The sequence below is a fragment of the Rhineura floridana genome, chromosome 7 (assembly GCF_030035675.1).
Source record: "Rhineura floridana isolate rRhiFlo1 chromosome 7, rRhiFlo1.hap2, whole genome shotgun sequence".
Lineage (NCBI taxonomy): Eukaryota > Metazoa > Chordata > Lepidosauria > Squamata > Rhineuridae > Rhineura > Rhineura floridana.
Genome location: NC_084486.1, coordinates 124517807 through 124535898, shown reverse-complemented (window position 1 = coordinate 124535898; position 18092 = coordinate 124517807). Strand labels below are relative to the sequence as shown.

Sequence of the window (18092 nt, the reverse complement as noted above, 5' to 3'; positions counted from 1 at the left end):
TGTAATCAACATTGCAGACCTCTCGTTTGGTAAAAAAGATTCACTGGGCTGAATGATATAATGAATTGGCGCAGAGTACAGTAGATAAATTTAACAAAAACAGTTGTGAAACGTAATGGAAACCTTAGTTGGACTTTTACTCTTGTGACAATTTATTTTAAGTGGAAAAGAAAAACAGATGGACATGATTATTAGCATAATTTTAATCTCCACAATAAGTTTAATAGTGACAGTATTTCAAAAACGGTTGCACAAAATGAAAAAGTGAATACTAAAATGTATTTTACAAAGCATTATTCAAAAAACTTAGTATTACTTTAAAAGAGACAGAGAATGCTAGACATGCCCATATCACCAAAAATTAGAAACTTGTGTCTGTTTATACTAACCATGCCACCAAAACAGCCAAAAGGAATAAGGGGAAAACTCATGGCCTGAAAGAGAAATATCAGCTCATATAAATTACTGCATTTGCACTATGGTCTAAAGCAACGTTCACCAATCTGGTGCCCTCCAGAGGTTTTGGATTACAATTGCCATTAGCCCCAGCCAGCATGCGTTGGCTGGAGCTAATGGGAGTTGTAGTCCAAAACCTCTGGAAGGCAGCAGGTTGGCGAAGGCTGGTCTAAACAGTGAAAACATGCAGGGTGCAGCCAGACTGTGGTTTTCCTGAAATTTGCTACTGCTATTTACATAAGGAGGCAGCATAGTTCACACTCTGCCACTAAGTTTACCTTCTATATTTTGGGCAACATTTTCACGTTATGAAGAGGCTATTTGTACTATTGGTCTGGGCAAATTAATTATACGATCCTGCCTTTTCTCTTTTTTACTGGAACCTTACCAGCCCCAACTCTTGCTTTTTTAAACTATTTCTGCCATTGTAGTCGATCACCTATTCAACCTAGGAATTTTACAAATTTCCATGAGCAGATTTCATATAGTATAAACTAAGAGAGGTGTAACCTATGTCAGCTGTTTTATAAACCCTGAGCCCAGATATTACTGAGGCTCTTTCAAGGTTCATTGGCCCATTTTAGACAAATTGGGACAATTTGCTTGGAGAGCAGAGCATTAGAAGTGGAATTGTGCAAATTCAGCATTTGTTCACAAACACAACATTTAAAAAACTAAGTCTACACTTCCAACAGAAAGGAGGTATAGGAGAAGCATTTTAAGGTTTCCTTCCAGGCCAGAGGCGGACCCAAAACTGAAGCAAATGCTATTCTGGATGGGCCCTTAGGATGACAACTTGCCCGTATCACCAAACATTAGAGATCTGTATTTTAGTATACTGACCATGCCACCAAAACTGCCAAAAGGCATAAGTGGAAAACTCGCTACCTGAAAAAGAAGCATCAGTTCATGTAAAATTCTTGTACTAATAACACAGTTTAAAGATTAAACTATAGAAGGAAATCATATCCACATCACCAGAAGACAGAATTTTGCATTTAGTATACTAACCATGCCACCAAAACAGCCAAAAGGCATAAGGGAACAGCTCATTGCCTGAAAGAAAAATATCAGCTTGCGTGAATTGCTGCACTATTATGATGGGTGAAGGATTCAATAGATGAAAGCCTAAAAACTCTGTAACTCAAATTTAAAGTTCAGTATAACAGAAACACAAAGGACCAAAATAGATGTGATGGTGGCAGCCATATTGGTTGCATGTCTGCAGGGGAGGGGGGTTAACTTTTGCTACCAGAGGGATAAGAGATGAACCCTCTACCATGTAACCTGCTTATGATCCATCACTCAAACTCTCCCTCTCCCCCCCCCCCATCCTGGTTCCAATATTCGAAGTAAGCTGCCCTAGGAGAAGAGTGCCCTGGGCAACAGGGTGTGGACACGTAAGATATGGGGAACAGAAGGTTTCCATTCCTCTTACCCATAGGCATCCCTTTTGATGCTACAATTAGACACCTCCCTGCTTTGTAAATTACCAGAAACTTGAAGAAAACAGGCTGCTACTGTCACACCTAATTTGGTCCCAAGGTGAGCACATAGTTTATACTGAATTTGAATATATGTTTTTGTGTATCAAAATATTGTCTTGTACCTTTAAGTTAACATTTTGTACTTTATATATCTCCTCCTTTTCTAGACATTCAATTCTATTTATTGGTAGTCATGATTAGCTAGTTCAGATGGAGAGGTTTTGATTAAAACCCACAAATCTGTTCCTATTCAACAGATAAATTTTGGTAACTAAATTTCAAAGAGGTGGAATAAACTGCAGGTCACAAAAATTGAAATAAGCAATACAGCTACTCTGCACACAAACACTCATTTTATATAAAAGCAAGAGATTAATGTAGAGTTAGTAATGAAATACATATATATTCTCTAAAATATTCATAGAACCCTGGCATTAAACCAAATCATCTCTCCCATGTCAGTAGTTTCAAAGGTCATTGCAACGAAGTTCTGAGTAAATCTATCACCATCTACAGAATGGTTTGATTTATAAATCCACAGTGAAGACATTATATTCTAGTACACATATATAAATAGATGCTATACACACGATCTAATATGAGAATTCAGCCAACTGGTCTTGAATATCTCTGCATGGAAAAATTATTGGGAAGTCTGGATATAAAACTATCACATCAAAATGCATCTTATTACTACAACAGTCATTTTGAATTTATTAAACACAATACATTTTACAGTGCATCTCCAAGTCCAGTGTACATGCAAAACCAACTCTGCCCATCTCTAACCTATATTGCTATCCCTTTTCAGTGCTATAACTCATTTATCTCTTCCTTTGCAATCCTTACTCTTCTTATCCCCCTGCTCATTTGTCTCTCAGTTTTAGATTGCCTCCTCAGGGTCATAGAACCTCATTTGGCTATCCCAGCAATGATTTTGCTATAACATTCTGGAGTGCATGAGAAATTCAGCCACACATATGGAAAATCTTCTTAGCATTCAACCAAAATGGAGGATTTATTCAGGAAAGTGATACTGACACAGTAGCCTGTTTTGCAATACATTGATTAGCTTTCCAAAAAATATGGACTAGAGACTTAGCAGCTGCAACAACCTGCTGCTGAATAGCCCAGATTGTTCTATTTGGTGTTAAGATTTAATCTCTTAATGAAAGAACATTTTTAATGTGCCAAAGCCCAATTAGAGTACAGACTACTGTTAATTTTCTAAGGAGAGGTTTGCCTCATTTTAATAGGGCCCAATTTCATTAAAAATAAGGGAATGTAATAATGCTAAATGACAGGCAAAAGCAATCCTTAGAAGTAACACAAGCTTCCATTGTTTAAGAGACACAGAGAGATCAGTTTAAACATTACTCTTAGAGAACCTGATTGTTTCTGAACTTGTATACAACATTATTTTCTTATAAAATGAATACAGTAACACACAGCCTGTGTAAATCCAAGAAATAATAATACGATCAAGTGCAGAGCTGTGGTCATTATCGCAGCAGCCCTACTTCCTAAATGCAAAGCCCTGCCAGCTGGGTAATTCTCCCAGTCCGGCTCTCGCTACTTTGGTGTATATCCCTCAGCAACATGATACATTTAGACTTTAGGGGTTTTTTTTAAGCATGGATCTCTAGAAATAAACTACAGCCCCTTTGTATGTTTATGCTTGTAGTAATTTCACGAAGGTCTTTATCAGGCCCTTCAAAACACATTATAATATTGAATAGCTTTACTGCAGAATATAGATACCAAGTTTATTTGTATTTTAGATCAGGGCTGATAAAAATCAATGTATTTTTTTTTAAAAAAATAGAAAATCAGATTTTTTATTTAAATCAGATTTTTTTATTTAAATAGGATTTCAAAATTTTCTTAAAACAATTAGTAAAATAAGAGGCTAGGTCAAACATATCATGAATACTAATTAGAAAACTTTTAATTACATTCTATGAATATGTTAACAGCAGTTTATGGAGACAGGAGATAGCCTAGTCCTATTCTGCAGGTGTACATGAAGTGCATGCTCACTCTCAAGACCGTGCCTCTCTCTAAGTGCAAAGATAGAGAATATCAATTAATAGAGAATTTGGGGAGATGGAGTGGGTCTGGGCTCCTACTGGGAGGAAGGCCAGGATATAAATCTAATAAATAAATAAAAATAAATAAAAAAGGAGACCACTGAAGTGGTAATCCAACTCTTAACAGCAGTAGCCTCTGCTGCTGGGGTAGAGATTTTTTTGGGAACTGAAAAAAGTAGGAAAGCTGGTATTTCTTTTCCAGACAATGAACAAGGAAGACAAAGGTGAAGAAGACTGAGTTGGATTTGTTGAAATTGCCTAAATTTTATTTTTAAAGAATTTTACCTTTATCTAAAAATGGAAATAGTTAACCATTCAAAAATCCATGTGCATGTTTTGTTAATGTTATTGAAGAAGAAAACTAACCAGAAGAACAAACAATCATATTAGTACAATTTAAAAGCCTGTTTGGTGGTGGTGATTCTGGCACATCATAACAAAAGTACGATGATTAGCCTCATGAAATAGTAGAGTTGAAAGGGGCCTATAAGGCAACTGAGTCCAACCCTATGCTCAATACAGGAATCCAATTTAAAGCATAGCCGAGAGGTAAGCTGTCCTGTTGCCTCCTGAATGCCTCCAGTGTTGGAGAGCCCACCACCTTCCCAGGTAATTAGTTCCATTGTCGTACTGCTCTAACAGTTAGGAAGTTTTCCCTGATGTTCATCCAAAATCTGTCTTCCTGTAACTTGAGCCCATTATTCCATGCCTAATCAGAATATCCTGGGGCACTTTGTCAAAAGCTTTGCTGAAGTTGAGGTATATTATGTCCACAACATTCCCACAGTCTATCTTGGAGGCTACCCAATCAAAAAATGAGATGAGATTAGTTTAGCAGGATTTGTTCTTGGTAACTCCATATTGGCTTCTAGTAATTACTGCATTGTTTTCAAGGTGCTTACAGATTAACTGCTTTAACATCTGCTCCAGAATTCTCCCAGGGATTGATATCATACTGACTGGTCTGTTGTTTCCGGGTTCCTCCTTTTTGCCCTTTTTGCAGATAGGGCCAACATTAGCCCTCCTCCAGTCACTTGAACATCTTAATTGAAAAGTTGGAGGTGGTTCATCTCCTGAATCACTTCACAAGTTCATTCTGCTTTAGTACTAAAACCACAAAATTATCATCCCATTTCTTCATGAAAATTAATCTGAAAACAATTCAGAATTGCTTATTCTGTACCTATCTTCTAATGAAGCCTACATCTCTCAATATGTATTAAGATTATACTTAATAATAATGTACTTTTACTAAAAAATGATGATTAAATAGAATCTTCATAGCTAGCAATTTAAACTGTGATTTAAATAAAATCAACCCTGTTTTAGCCCATAAAAAATTTCATGCACAATACAGTGTATATAACATACAGTCATTATTAAAATAATCTGCCACATGCACAGGAAAAAAGAACTTTTTACATGTACACACTGCTACAAAGGTAAGACACCTTTTCAGCTGCTGTCAATTAACTGAAGCTTTTTATTTATTTGATCAAAACACAAATGCCTGCAACAAAATGACCCAAATATAGTTTACAAAGATATTCTTTTTCTAAATGGGGCAATTCAAATTCAAGATCTGTAATTAAATTATCCCTAGAGAAATGGGGTGGGGCACCTATGGTCCTCCAGTTGTTACTAGATTCCAACTCCCATCTTCACTGATCATTGGCCATGGTGGCTGGGAACGATTGAAATTGGGAAGTTCAAAACATTTGAAGGTCCACAGGCTCCCCAACCCTGCTACACCTTGCCATCTTTAAACCAGTGATTAGTCAACTATCTTAAGACCGCAGAGAATATCAGTTGGAACTATAAAAGGTTCAGAGCCTTTGCATTCAGTATCTTATAACATATTTTTCCAGTGTAATTAAATTTAATCATGTAATACCAGAGAGTTGATTTGACTTTTAAAAGTACAGTACATACACTAGTCTGCATCAAAGATTTATTTAATTTTTTTTTTTGCCATTGCTAGTTGATTACCATAACCTTGTGAAAAAAATGTATGACTGTGAGCACTTTATTTACAAATAGTATTTAGGCAGTCTCTCTACCTGTACTAACAAAATTCTGGTCCAACAACTGAAATATAACTGTTTCAGATACGAGAACCGCCTTGGTAAAGTTACAGATACTAAATATGTTTCTAAGGATTGTATTCTGGGCTTTTCAAGTTCAGTTGGGTCAAAATGACCCCAGACTTCTGATCCATGCAATATATGAATCTCCTCTGCCAAATATATTTCTATTGTCTACTGTAGAGTTGTATGTATAGCATAAGATAGCTTTCTAATGTACTCTCATAAATGCACAATATGATAGGCACTTGAAGCAAGAGGGTTTGAGTTTTGTTTTTCAAGCGATGGCAACTATAGTCAGAGGGTTTTCATGGGAGTGTTTGTGTTGCTCCACCTTGTCATCTTTAAACCATCTTGTCACCTTTAAACCAAAGTGATTAGTCAACTATGTATTCTTTTCTGAATTGAAGAGAAGACTATAATTAAGGAAAGACTACTGGAGAGATACAAATATTCCTATAACATGCTATAAACAATCCAATCATTCTTCTCTCTACCAAGTCCAAGTTCCCAGGCTTGTAATTAGAACAAAAGATTGAGAAGCCCGAGTGTACAGTTATCTTTCCATAACTAATTAAATCTTTGCAAATCTGATTAAATGTAACATTTGCTGAAAAGCCTGATGCTCCTCACAAAAGCTGAACTGGATCTGAAGCAAGCCTGTTAGTTTCAAATAGAAATATTTCTAGACTAGAAGTACATGAGGAAAAGAGATCTGGCAATTACCCTTCTGACCTGCAGGTGACAGTTTCTGCTGCTGCAAACTTTATTATAGCAGCAGTTCCCACTGTACAGATTACTGATCCTGGCACAATTCCACACACCCTGTGGTTAAGTTATCCTTGAATGCAAATTCCAACGGCTCAGTTGTGACACTAAGCAGTCAAGAGAAGATCTTTCAAGGGTCAAAACAATTGTTTAAATACATATAGCCTTCCAAAACCCAAAACAAAAAATTCATAATCACACTATTTTGAAATAGACAAATTAATTTATCATTGCAAGAGTGAACACCTTGTACAATAATGAATGTTTAAGAAAAGCAGTAAGTATTGCAATTTCATATTTGAAGTCTTAAGGCTGCTCCTCCGCCACCCACTCAGAACACCACATTTTGGGGTCTTCCGCTCGCCATCCTCTGCGGACTCCCTGCTGTGCCGGGATGAGGGGATTCTGCCAGCAGAGCCCAGCAGTGCCAGGAGCCTGCCGGCTCAGCCAGGGGTCCACCACTTCCAACTCCCTCCAATGCGGCACAAATACTAGTTGGATTGCACCCTAAGATAGAATATAGTACTAGTTCACTATCACACAATTAAGAATGAGGTTGTGGTAGTGTTACAGGCTTGCACCATCAAATAAACTTAAGGATCAATGTATCAACAAGATCAGACAGACGCAAATTTCAAATCCTTAAGTCTAATTTGCTCTTCTTGCTCTATAAGAATATCCTACTTTGGGGTGGTTAATTACAAAGTGAGTTAAACATAATTATCTCTGCTTTACAGGTGAGATGCACCCAAAGTAAACTGACTTGCCCCATTAGCTAAAAAGAAGCTAGCTGAGAACCACCATACCTTGCTCATGACTATAGGTAATCTGTAAGAATATAAAATGACATACCTTGTGATTGTCCCTCAAAGCAATCCGAGAATCAGGACATCGTCTTTGATCTAGAGCGCCTTCTCCTCCATCTTTAATTGCAAGAAATGGATCTCGCCCAAAAGGTTCAGAAAAGAAACGACGCATGTGATCATTGTGTGCAGCAATTGGATCTCTAAAGATAATATTAAAGGTGGGGTGTGGGGGGGAGGGGGGGAGAGAGAGAGCGCTCATATGCAGCCATGCATTTAGAAAGACAGGCAAAATTCCAAAGTGTAAAATGGTTATCTTGGTAGAGAATGTGCAGTGTTTACTCTACTTAACAACAGCCATAGTACGCTGTTGTCTTAAATTAAAATCAATACACATTTCACTGTTATGCGAAAAAGATTTGGAGGTAACATACCCAGAAGAGTGACTTATGCAGAGAGACAACACATGACATCCTCTAAAACTAGATAATTTTGTAACAGGCAACATGAGTTCATTCAATCACTCCTGATGCAGACACGAAGCAAAATTAATAATTCTTGAAGGAAGCCACATAAAAGGTTTCTACAGCTTCATAGGAATCTAAATTACTTCTCACAGCACACTAATAGTTTTCTCAATTCACGCTGGTGTATTCTAGCATGTGCTTTGGAAATGACTGAGGCAGTGTATATATCATTGTTCTGTCCTTGGCACCCAAACATGGATCATTACAACAGGGAAACAGTGGTCAGTGTGCTGCTGTGTTTGTTCTCTTATAGATGTTGATCCCTTGAAAAGAGCTTAGTTTGCAGAATTAATGTTTTACACAAAAGGTTTTATTAAAACAGATGGTTTGGTACTAGACACCAACCACAGCAGAAGACTGTAACATCGGGAGTGAGATAACTCCTTGGCTAACTAAATGCACAGGACTGTCTTTTGCAGGACGGAAACTGCTTCTGCACCTGTCTGCGCTATTCAGGAAAAAACTTGGCAGGACCAGGAAACATTCTGATTGAGATCAACTAGAGCTTCCCAGGAACAGCTGCTTGGCCAGGGAGACATTTATACAACTAATCTTATCCTAGACAGTATTTCTGGCTTGCCAGTTCAAGATCTCTCCTTGTGAGGCAGAGGAAGTGTTCATATTAGTACACTGTTTTAGAAGCTAATCCCAAGGTGAAATAGCCCTACCCATTTGCATGATGTAGTCTGCGGTGTCTAGAATACCACTTGCCATTACAATTTCAATTAGACTCTGAATGGCTTCCAAACCAGACAACTGTCAGCCATTGTAGCTACAAACATGACAGAACTGAATGGTCCCTACATGGTTTTTACCTATTGTGACAATATGCGCTTTGCCTACGTTTGAACATGACTTCAGGGATTTCAATTAAGCCAGCCTGAGAATACGCTAAATAACTGTTTCCCAACCTTTTAAAAACCATGTTCCCTTTTAGCTAATAAAAAAACCATACACACTTACTCTTTGAAACCTGGCTTGAAGGACTGAATTATCATTACTTTTAATTATAAATAAATTTTGGGGCTTAATATTAAAAACAAACCAAAGTAATTATATATATATATTCAAAAGATCCACACAAAAAATTAAATTTCAAAGAGTTGGCTTCTATTATTATTAATACAAGCACTGATGCTGCATGCTTGTCACAAGTTTTCTGGATTCTCACCATGGAAGATAGAGGACATCTTAGGTCACTTTCAACATCCAGTCTGTTGCACTGCTTGTTTTAATAGTCACAAGAGCAAACTAACTTCGCAAAGGTATGTGGATGAAAATGGAATAATGATGCACAGAGCCTGTTCTCCTGTTTTGGGGTTTATAGGGAGATAGCTCAGCAGGAACTTTTCCAAAGTGAATTGTTTGAAATCATCTTTGACAGTTGAATCAAACTTGAATTCCAAAAACTCTTGGAGATGTTCTGTCAAGGACTGAACATCAGTGATAAAAGAGTTCCTCACAAGCTTCCAAGAAAATGCTTGGGAGATAATGCTGAACTACTGTGCATCCATAATGACTTGCAGATCATGTAATAAGCTGTGTATGATCATCTCACCTTCTGAACTTAACATTTCATACTTTTATATATTAATATTGTTATTTTTTGAACTTATACATATTTTTCGGAAACACTTCTCCCCCAGAGATCTCCATACACCAACCCCTTGGACTGTTTGGGAAACACTACTCTACATGAAGATACAAAACATATTCCACTAATTGATTAATGTGACTTTACAAAAACTACAGTTACACTCAAAAGGTTACTAGGCAAGTCCTTTGCTTTGTCTCAGAGTTATCCAATCGAATTACACTAAACTACTGTGAATATTTTTATGTTTTTTTTAAAAAGGAGTCTAGTGCACACATCTTTATTCTCTCATTTTGTAACTCCTGTCCTTGTTGGGAACTCCAAACAGGTACATTTGAAAAGGGAGTTCATATCAAAGGTAAAATTTGAACTGGGAGAATTCCTAGCCACAATGCTACAATGCACTGTAGAATTATGTTGTTTATCAGACAGACTGCCATTACATGTTCAGAGTTGCTATACAGAACATCTCATCTTTGTGCATTGCTGGTCTAATTAAGTTTTTTTCTGCATCCACAGTTGTTTTATTACTTCTCACAAAACATAGCATGGAATATATTAAAAGACACTTTGTCACATCATTCCCAAAGCAAAATAGTAGACAGATTGGCCTCGTATGCAATGTATTTTCACTTCAAACATGAACAGGCAATTAAGAAACCAGAACAACTTAAACATTAAACTTAAACATCCTGTTAACTTTTCCCAGAATGCTCTAGGGGTGCTTACTATGCATTTTTCAAAGTTAATTCTTTCTAAATTGCAAAGGAAATTAGATGACTAGTAATGAAACCAGGTACAGTATTAATCTGAAGGTGAGAGCCAATACTGAACTCTTTGGGAGCATGCACAGGCCAGTGCTTTTGCTTCGTTTGCACACTCCCTCAATCACTCTCTTCCTAAGAAGCAGCAAGCTATGTTTAAACTTCTACATGATGACTAAAATGACAAGGTCTGGCTAAGAAGAAGGAGGATTGAGTGGAAAGGAAAGAAACTGCCTGTGCATGCAAGCCTTTGGTTCAGTGCCACTAGATTTCAATAAAGTAGGAGTTGGCTACAGAGATGACATAAAAGCTGAAAACCTTGTCAACGATTCTAAAAGAGCAGCCAAAAAAAGTTGCTGACACAGTGTAAAATCATCCACAACTTCCATTCCGATTTCAAATGATGTGCGACCTTATACAATTTTAGCTTAAGGGGATACACCAGAGATTGGACTGGGTGTGTACTAATTAAGGGAGTTCCACAAAACAAACACCTGCATGTACAGTGTTGAGAAAGCATTAGGCCTCCTAAAGCCAGCTTAAAATGGGCTATATAATCAAGCCTGATTACAACAACCTGGAAGTAGAAACACAGGAATGATATGGTCCACAAAGTTATATAACTACTTTCTGTTTGGGCACTCATCAAGCAAAACCTAAATAAAAAATTGATTTTAGAACCCATCCCTGGTTTAACCAAAACATTTAAGTAAAAGGCTTGTTACACAGGTTCTTTCCCATCATGTCAAATGCTGAAGTTACACAGGGTTGCTTACAAATATCTATTAAAAGGAAACCTGCAGAACTGCCAGATCCTGTGCATACTGTTTGAGAGTAAGCTTTGCAAAGATCAACTAAGTATACATAGAATCACAGTCTTAATCTTTTATAATGCAATCCATACACATCTTCTCAAAAGTTTGTCAACTGAGTTCAACTGCATTGACTTCCAGGTGAGCCTGCTGTTGTTGTAATGTGCCTTCAAGTTGATTACGACTTATGGCGACCTTATGAATCAAAAACCTCCAACAGTAACTGTCGTGAACTACCCTGTTCAGATCTTGTAAGTTCAAGTTTGTGGCTGCCTTTATGGCAGCCTGTACAGGATTGCAAAAAGATTCAAAAAGGGAATATGCAGTGTTCACTCAGAAGTAAATCCCACTGTGATCAGTGAGGCTAACTCCCTAGTAAATGCAGCCCAAGTCTGTAAACTTAAATTTTCAAAGTAGTAAAAACAGATTTAAATTAACCAAATACAATACTCGATATACACTAAATTTCTGTGAGCAAGAAGCAGGAATCCCAGGTGCTTTTGGTCCAAATTACTGCAGGACAAAAGCAGTATTTTAGGCCACATTAAAAAAAAAACCTTTCATCCTTACCTTTTTTTTCACATGCTCTATTATGACAAGGTAAAATGGACCAAATAAAATTAAAGTTTTATGTCTTCAAATTTTCAGCATTTATTCAACATAAAAACCCCAACTCATCTGCAACGGTTTCATCAGCTGCTCTCTAAAAAGTGATTTTTTAAATATTTGTGTTCTCCCATCTGTGCACTTATAGTTCTATTTCATGCAACTGGAGTAGTAACAATGATATAAGGAACACATTAAAAGAATTTTGGCTCCTGCAAGCAATTTTTTTTAAAAACTGTGTGTCAATTCTTGTATCTGAATTTAAAAATAAAAAAGCACACTCATAGTTTCCAGGAGGCTTTGAAAAGGTATCCTTTTAGTATACAAGAACTAAACTTACATCTTCATTGAAACAAGCACAAGTACATAGGTGCCCCCTTCAGCACCCTGGAAACGTGAGGTTGAGCACCTTTTACTTTGGCTGGACTTGAGACCTGCACTGCTCACAACAAATGTTAGCCTGGCACTTTCATTATGGACTAAAAGACCCTGTAAGAAAACACCAAGATGCTGCAACAAAAGAACACTGCAACCACTTTTCATAAGAATACCAGAAGCACAGTTCCATAACATTGGGAAGGGTAGCTCTGTTACCAGACAACACCCCCCCCCAAAAAGGAGCCCACTGACATCTTTGTTGTTGTTATGTGCCTCCAAGTCGAGTACGACTTATGGTGACCCTATGAATCAGCGACCTCCAAGAGCATCTGTCATGAACCACCCTGTTCAGGTCTTGTAAGTTCAGATCTGTGGCTTCCTTTATGGAATCAATCCATCTCTTGTTTGGCCTTCCTCTTTTTCTACTCCCTGCTGTTTTTCCAAGCATTATTATCTTTTCTAATGAATCATGTCTTCTCATTATGTGTCCAAAGTATGATAACCCCAGTTTCATCATTTTAGCTTCTAGTGAGAGTTCCGGTTTAAATTGTTCTAACACCCAATTATTTGTCTTTTTCACAGTCCATGGTATGCACAAAGCTCTCCTCCAGCACCACATTTCAAATGAGTTGATTTTTCTCTTACCCACTTTTTTCACTGTCCAACTTTCACATCCATACATTGGGAATACCATGGTCTGAATGATCCTGACTTTAGTGTTCAGTGATACATCTTTGCATTTGAGGACCTTTCCTAATTCTCTCAAAGCTGCCCTCGCCAGTCCTAGCCTTCTTCTGATTTCTTGACTATTGTCTCCATTTTGGTTAATGATTGTGCCAAGATATTGATAATCCTTGACAAGTTCAATGTCCTCATTGTCAACTGTAAAGTTGCATAAATCTTCTGTTGTCATTACTTTAGTCTTTTTGACATTCAGCTGTAGTCCTGCTTTTGTGATTTCCTCTTTATCTTTCATCAGCATTCGTTTCAAATCATTACTGGTTTCTGCTAGTAGTATGGTATCATCTGCAAATCTCAAATTATTGATATTTCTCCCTCCAATTTTCACACCTCCTTCATCTTGGTCCAATCCTGCTTTCCGTATGATATGTCCTGCGTATAGATTAAATAAATAGGGTGATAAAATACACCCGTCTCACACCCTTTCCGATGGGGAACCAATCGGTTTCTCCATATTCTGTCCTTACAGTAGACTCTTGTGCAGAGTATAGGCTGCGCATCAGGACAATCAGATGCTGTGGCACCCCCATTTCTTTTAAAGCATTCCAAAGTTTTTCATGATCTACACAGTCAAAGGCTTTGCTGTAATCTATAAAGCACAGGGTGATTTTCTTCTGAAATTCTTTGGTCCGTTCCATTATCCAACGTATGTTTGCGATATGATATCTGGTACCTCTGGTACCTCTAAATCCAGCTTGGATGTCTGGCATTTCTCACTCCATATATGGCAAGAGCCTGTGTTGTAGAATCTTGAGCATTACTTTACTTGCATGGGATATTAAGGCAATAGTTCGATAATTACTGCATTCCCTGGGATCCCCTTTCTTTGGAATTGGGATGTATATGGAACGCTTCCAGTCTGTGGGCCATTGTTTAGTTTTCCATATTTCTTGATAGATTTTAGTCAAAATTTGGACTGATTCAGTCTCACTAGCTTGTAGCAACTCTGTTGGTATGCCATCTATGCCTGGTGATTTGTTTCTTCCAAGAATTTTAAGAGCCGCTTTCACCTTGCATTCTAAAATTTTTGGTTCTTCATCATATGGTTCCTGCGTGAATGAATCTGTCATCCTGGCATCTCTTTTATAGAGTTCTTCAGTGTATTGCTTCCATCTTCCTTTTATTTCATCTCGGTCATTCAGGGTTCCCCTGTTGATTATTCAACATCCCTACTCTTGGTTTAAATTTCCCTTTCATTTCTCTAATCTTTTGGAACAGGGCTCTTGTTCTACCCTTTTTGTTGTCCTTTTCTATTTCTATACAGTAACTATTGTAATAGTTCTCTTTGTCTCTATGTACTAGTCATTGTATTGTTGCATTTAGTAACCAACAAATATACTGCAGCATAAGCTTTCATGGACTAGAGCCCACTTCCATCATATTATTTATTTACTGAATTTATATCCTGCCCTTCCTCCCAAAGGTGCCCAGGGCAGCAATATATGCAATGTTATCCTCAGCAGGCATATACACTGTGTGAGTATAGGGGGTTGGGTTAGACCCAGACTAACTTTGACAAGCTTACACCCCAACAAAGTCAATGGGTCACACTACACATTCCTTAAAGGCCCGTTGATTTTTTTTTTTTTTTTTTTTCATAAAACATACAAGACAAAATCATAAAACATTCAAAGACAAAAAACAAAATCAAAAATAGTTAAACAAAAAGAAAAAAAGAAAAAAAAAAACAAAAAGAAAAAATAAAGAGTAAAATATTGACTTCCCATTTGTCAAAGATCAAATCAGTTATAAGTCTATAATATATAACAATCCTGTCTCTTAAGTCATATTATAAAATCACTTTCCTCCAGTAGTTATCTTACTTAATCATCAAATCTCATAAACATTACTTTATTCTTTCCACAAAAAGTCAAAGAGAGGTTTCAATTCTTTAAGAAATATATCTATCAATTTTTTTTTCCAGATAAGCATATCGATTAATCCATCTCATTACTAATTATGATAATCTTATTGTCATAACCATAGTCAAAATAAACATTTCAATTAATCCATCACATCAGAATCTGTTAGGTTCAATAATTTCAGTAGCCATTGTTCTATTATCTCTATTAGTTCCATTTTCCATCTTCCATCTTCAGTAGTCTTGTTAAGTCCAGTAATTTCAATATCCAATCTTCCATTATCAGTATTCCATAATAATCTTGCTGTCAAAGCCATAGTCATATAGTAAGAGTCTGATGGGAATTACCTCTATCCCAAATATTTTCTTGCCATCCATTCTGAATAGGTTGCTGAAATACTGCTGTAAAATCATATCTCTGTTCTTTTTTTCAAAATGCACTGGGTCATCTCTTAAAAGTTTTTCCATTGTCACATGGCTGCAGTTAATTCCATAGATTTTCTCTATATTGGGCTCCATCACATCATTCCAGTCCAGAAGATTATCCATGCCATTGATAACTTTATCTCTAGAATCTTCATTCATTTCTTCAGAGATAACATTGAGTTCCAAACAATAGATTTTATTTCTAAAGTCCATAGACTCCAAATCTTGTTCCTGTTCCACGTTGGTTCCAATCTCCGGGATCTCCTCTCTCACAGGGACCCCTATTCCAGTCTCCAGGGTCTCCTCTCTCACAGGGACCCCTGTTCCAATCTCCGGGGTCTCCTCTCTCACAGGGACCCCTTCCAGGGTCACCTCTCTCACAGGGACCCTTATATCTTTAATCTCCTGCTTCATTTTACTCAATTCAATTTTCGTTATCTCAATCTCATCCATTATTTTCTGAAACATAGTTATTTCCAGATTTTCAGCCACTTTCTTAATTGCCATTTTAAAAGAAAAATATAGGAAAACCACTTCTTATTTCAGCAACAATTGGGTTAATACTCCAAACTTGGTGACATCACAGTATAAACAGTGCAGACAGCCTTATCTCTCCAATAGTTAAGTAAACAAAATGCAGTTCCCAGGATCGAAACAATTAATGGCAATCGTCAAGAAACAGATTCGTCAAAATAAAATAGACCAAAAAGAGAGTAGTCTCAAAACAGTATAATATTTTTCAAAATAAAAATCTGGAATAGAAATCCCTCTTCTGTGTATATCTTTAGAATGCAAATCCAGGACAGCTTTTTGCAACAAAAACAGAGATAAGCTATTAATTAGTGCGTAGCAGAGAGAAGTTATGGCTCCCCAGTGAGATGTCAAAAACTGATCAATCTGGCAAATCTCTTTTAAACAGCAACAATTTAAGTCAAGTAAAAGAAAAATATAGAAAGAAGGGTGCTTGCCTGTTAGTGCGTTCTCTCTTAGAAGATAAGATGAACGTTCGCTTTAACAGATAGAGCTTGCTGTTGAAAATCCGTCCCACCTTCGTCGGCTGGACCTCGTCCCATAAATTAATGAGATCTGGTCGTCCCAACAAAAATAGGCTTTGAGGTTAATCTCTTCGTTTCTCCCTACCCGGGAGAAGTTTAATCAGTCAAAAAAAAAAGAAAAAACTGACTGATATATCTGAATAAGCTTCTTTTGAGGCAGGAGCCCGTCTCAAAAGCAGGCACAGGCTAAGTCACCCTTCCCGGAAGTCCTCTAAAGGCCCGTTGATTTTAATGGGTGCAAGTTCAACTAACTTAGCCTGGATCCAACTCAATGGGGACAAAAGGCCACAAAATGCAAACAGTACAGAGGGTTGCACCCTTACACCGCAAAGGGAGGGAGGGAGGAAAATTCTGCTAAAGTGATTAAACAAATAACAACAACAACAATTAATAATACAAAAACACAAAAGTCTTAAGTGGCCTTAAAGTCTGAATAATGCTTAAGCTTTTATGGATTTGAGCCCATATCATCAGACACATGAAGTGTTATCCTCAATCGGCAGGTCAAACAGTGGGATCATGTTTCGCCACACACACACACACACACACTTTACAGCCTTCATGCATCTGGTGAAGCGGCCTCTTGGCCACTAAAGCTTATAAATCGCTTAGCCTTTTAAGGTGCGATAAGGCTCTTCGTTCTTTTTTCTGCAATAGCAACACGGTTGCGCCTCTGGAAACAGTGACAGAAAACGTTCAGAGGATATATGCGAAATAGAGAGAAAGCAACCGAGACGCGAAGAGTCTAGAAAAAGGACTGCGAAGATGTGCTGTTGCAGCCACCGCCGCCTCCTCTTCGTCTAGCCCACACTATAAGGCACTGAGCACCACCATAAGCAGCCCAGCGAGGCCCTCAGAAGCTGTCCCGGAAGGGCTTTGCCGCACCGGCTAAAACACCAGACTTGTCCCCTGCCCCCTCCACCCCAAGCTGGACTGAGACCCTCTCCTCCTCCTTCTCACCGAAAAAAGGGATCCTCCTCGAAGACTCTGGACAGCCCCCCGAACATGGCTCCGACTCCTGAGCTGTTTCTTCTCCTCCTCCAGCCCGAGTTCTACTCGAGATGTTTCCGTCGGGGCCTCCCTGACGACGGGCTCTTAGAAGCAAACCTCCCTCCCTCTCGCCCCGCCCCACCCCACCCTCCCCTCTCTCTCGGAATCTGCGCCTCTTTCCCATTGGCCATGGCCAGCATCCAAAATGGCGGCGGGCAACAATAGGGAGGGACTGCTACCATGGCAACTGGCTCCAAGGCGGGGCTACTGGCTTGGGACCGAGTTTGTTTGAGGTACTGCTTTTAACGTTACCCGTATTCCCGCTCCCCTTCCACCCAAAAGTTCCGACTTCGTGGGGAAAACCTACCCAGGCTAGGTATTAACTTGGCAACCGAAGGTTAAAGAACGCAGCTTCCGATCGCGGTGCAAAATGAAAGCGCCGGCCGCGCAATGGCATTGAGACAACGTTGACATTAAGCCAGCCATCTTTTCTTCCCTTGATTTGATTTTTAAAAAAGTACCAGGAGGCTTATAAAAAACGAATACATAGTAAGAGTAAATACAAACGAGAAAAATCAACAGTTTCAAAAGGAGAATAATAACAATACTCAATTCTTTTATTAATCTATAATATAATACTCATTTTTTAT

The 18092-nt window shown here is 38.0% G+C and overlaps 1 protein-coding gene across 5 annotated transcripts in view; it reads right to left on the bottom strand.

Annotated features, from left to right (window-relative positions):
- MLF1 (myeloid leukemia factor 1) overlaps positions 1-17572 on the bottom strand; it is a 32649-nt gene extending 15077 nt beyond the window's left edge. The window contains exons 1-5 of one of the 5 annotated variants that reach the window (XM_061637167.1): positions 17413-17572; positions 7738-7891; positions 1468-1512; positions 1300-1344; positions 390-434 (exon numbers count right to left, since the gene is read on the bottom strand). In XM_061637167.1, coding sequence (XP_061493151.1) covers positions 390-434; positions 1300-1344; positions 1468-1512; positions 7738-7891; positions 17413-17459 — 336 coding nt within the window. In that variant the 5' untranslated portion in view covers positions 17460-17572. The remainder of the gene's footprint in view (positions 1-389; positions 435-1299; positions 1345-1467; positions 1513-7737; positions 7892-17412) is intronic. The other 4 variants (XM_061637168.1, XM_061637169.1, XM_061637170.1 and 1 more) reach the window with 4 other exon arrangements.
- Positions 17573-18092: the final 520 nt, after the last annotated feature.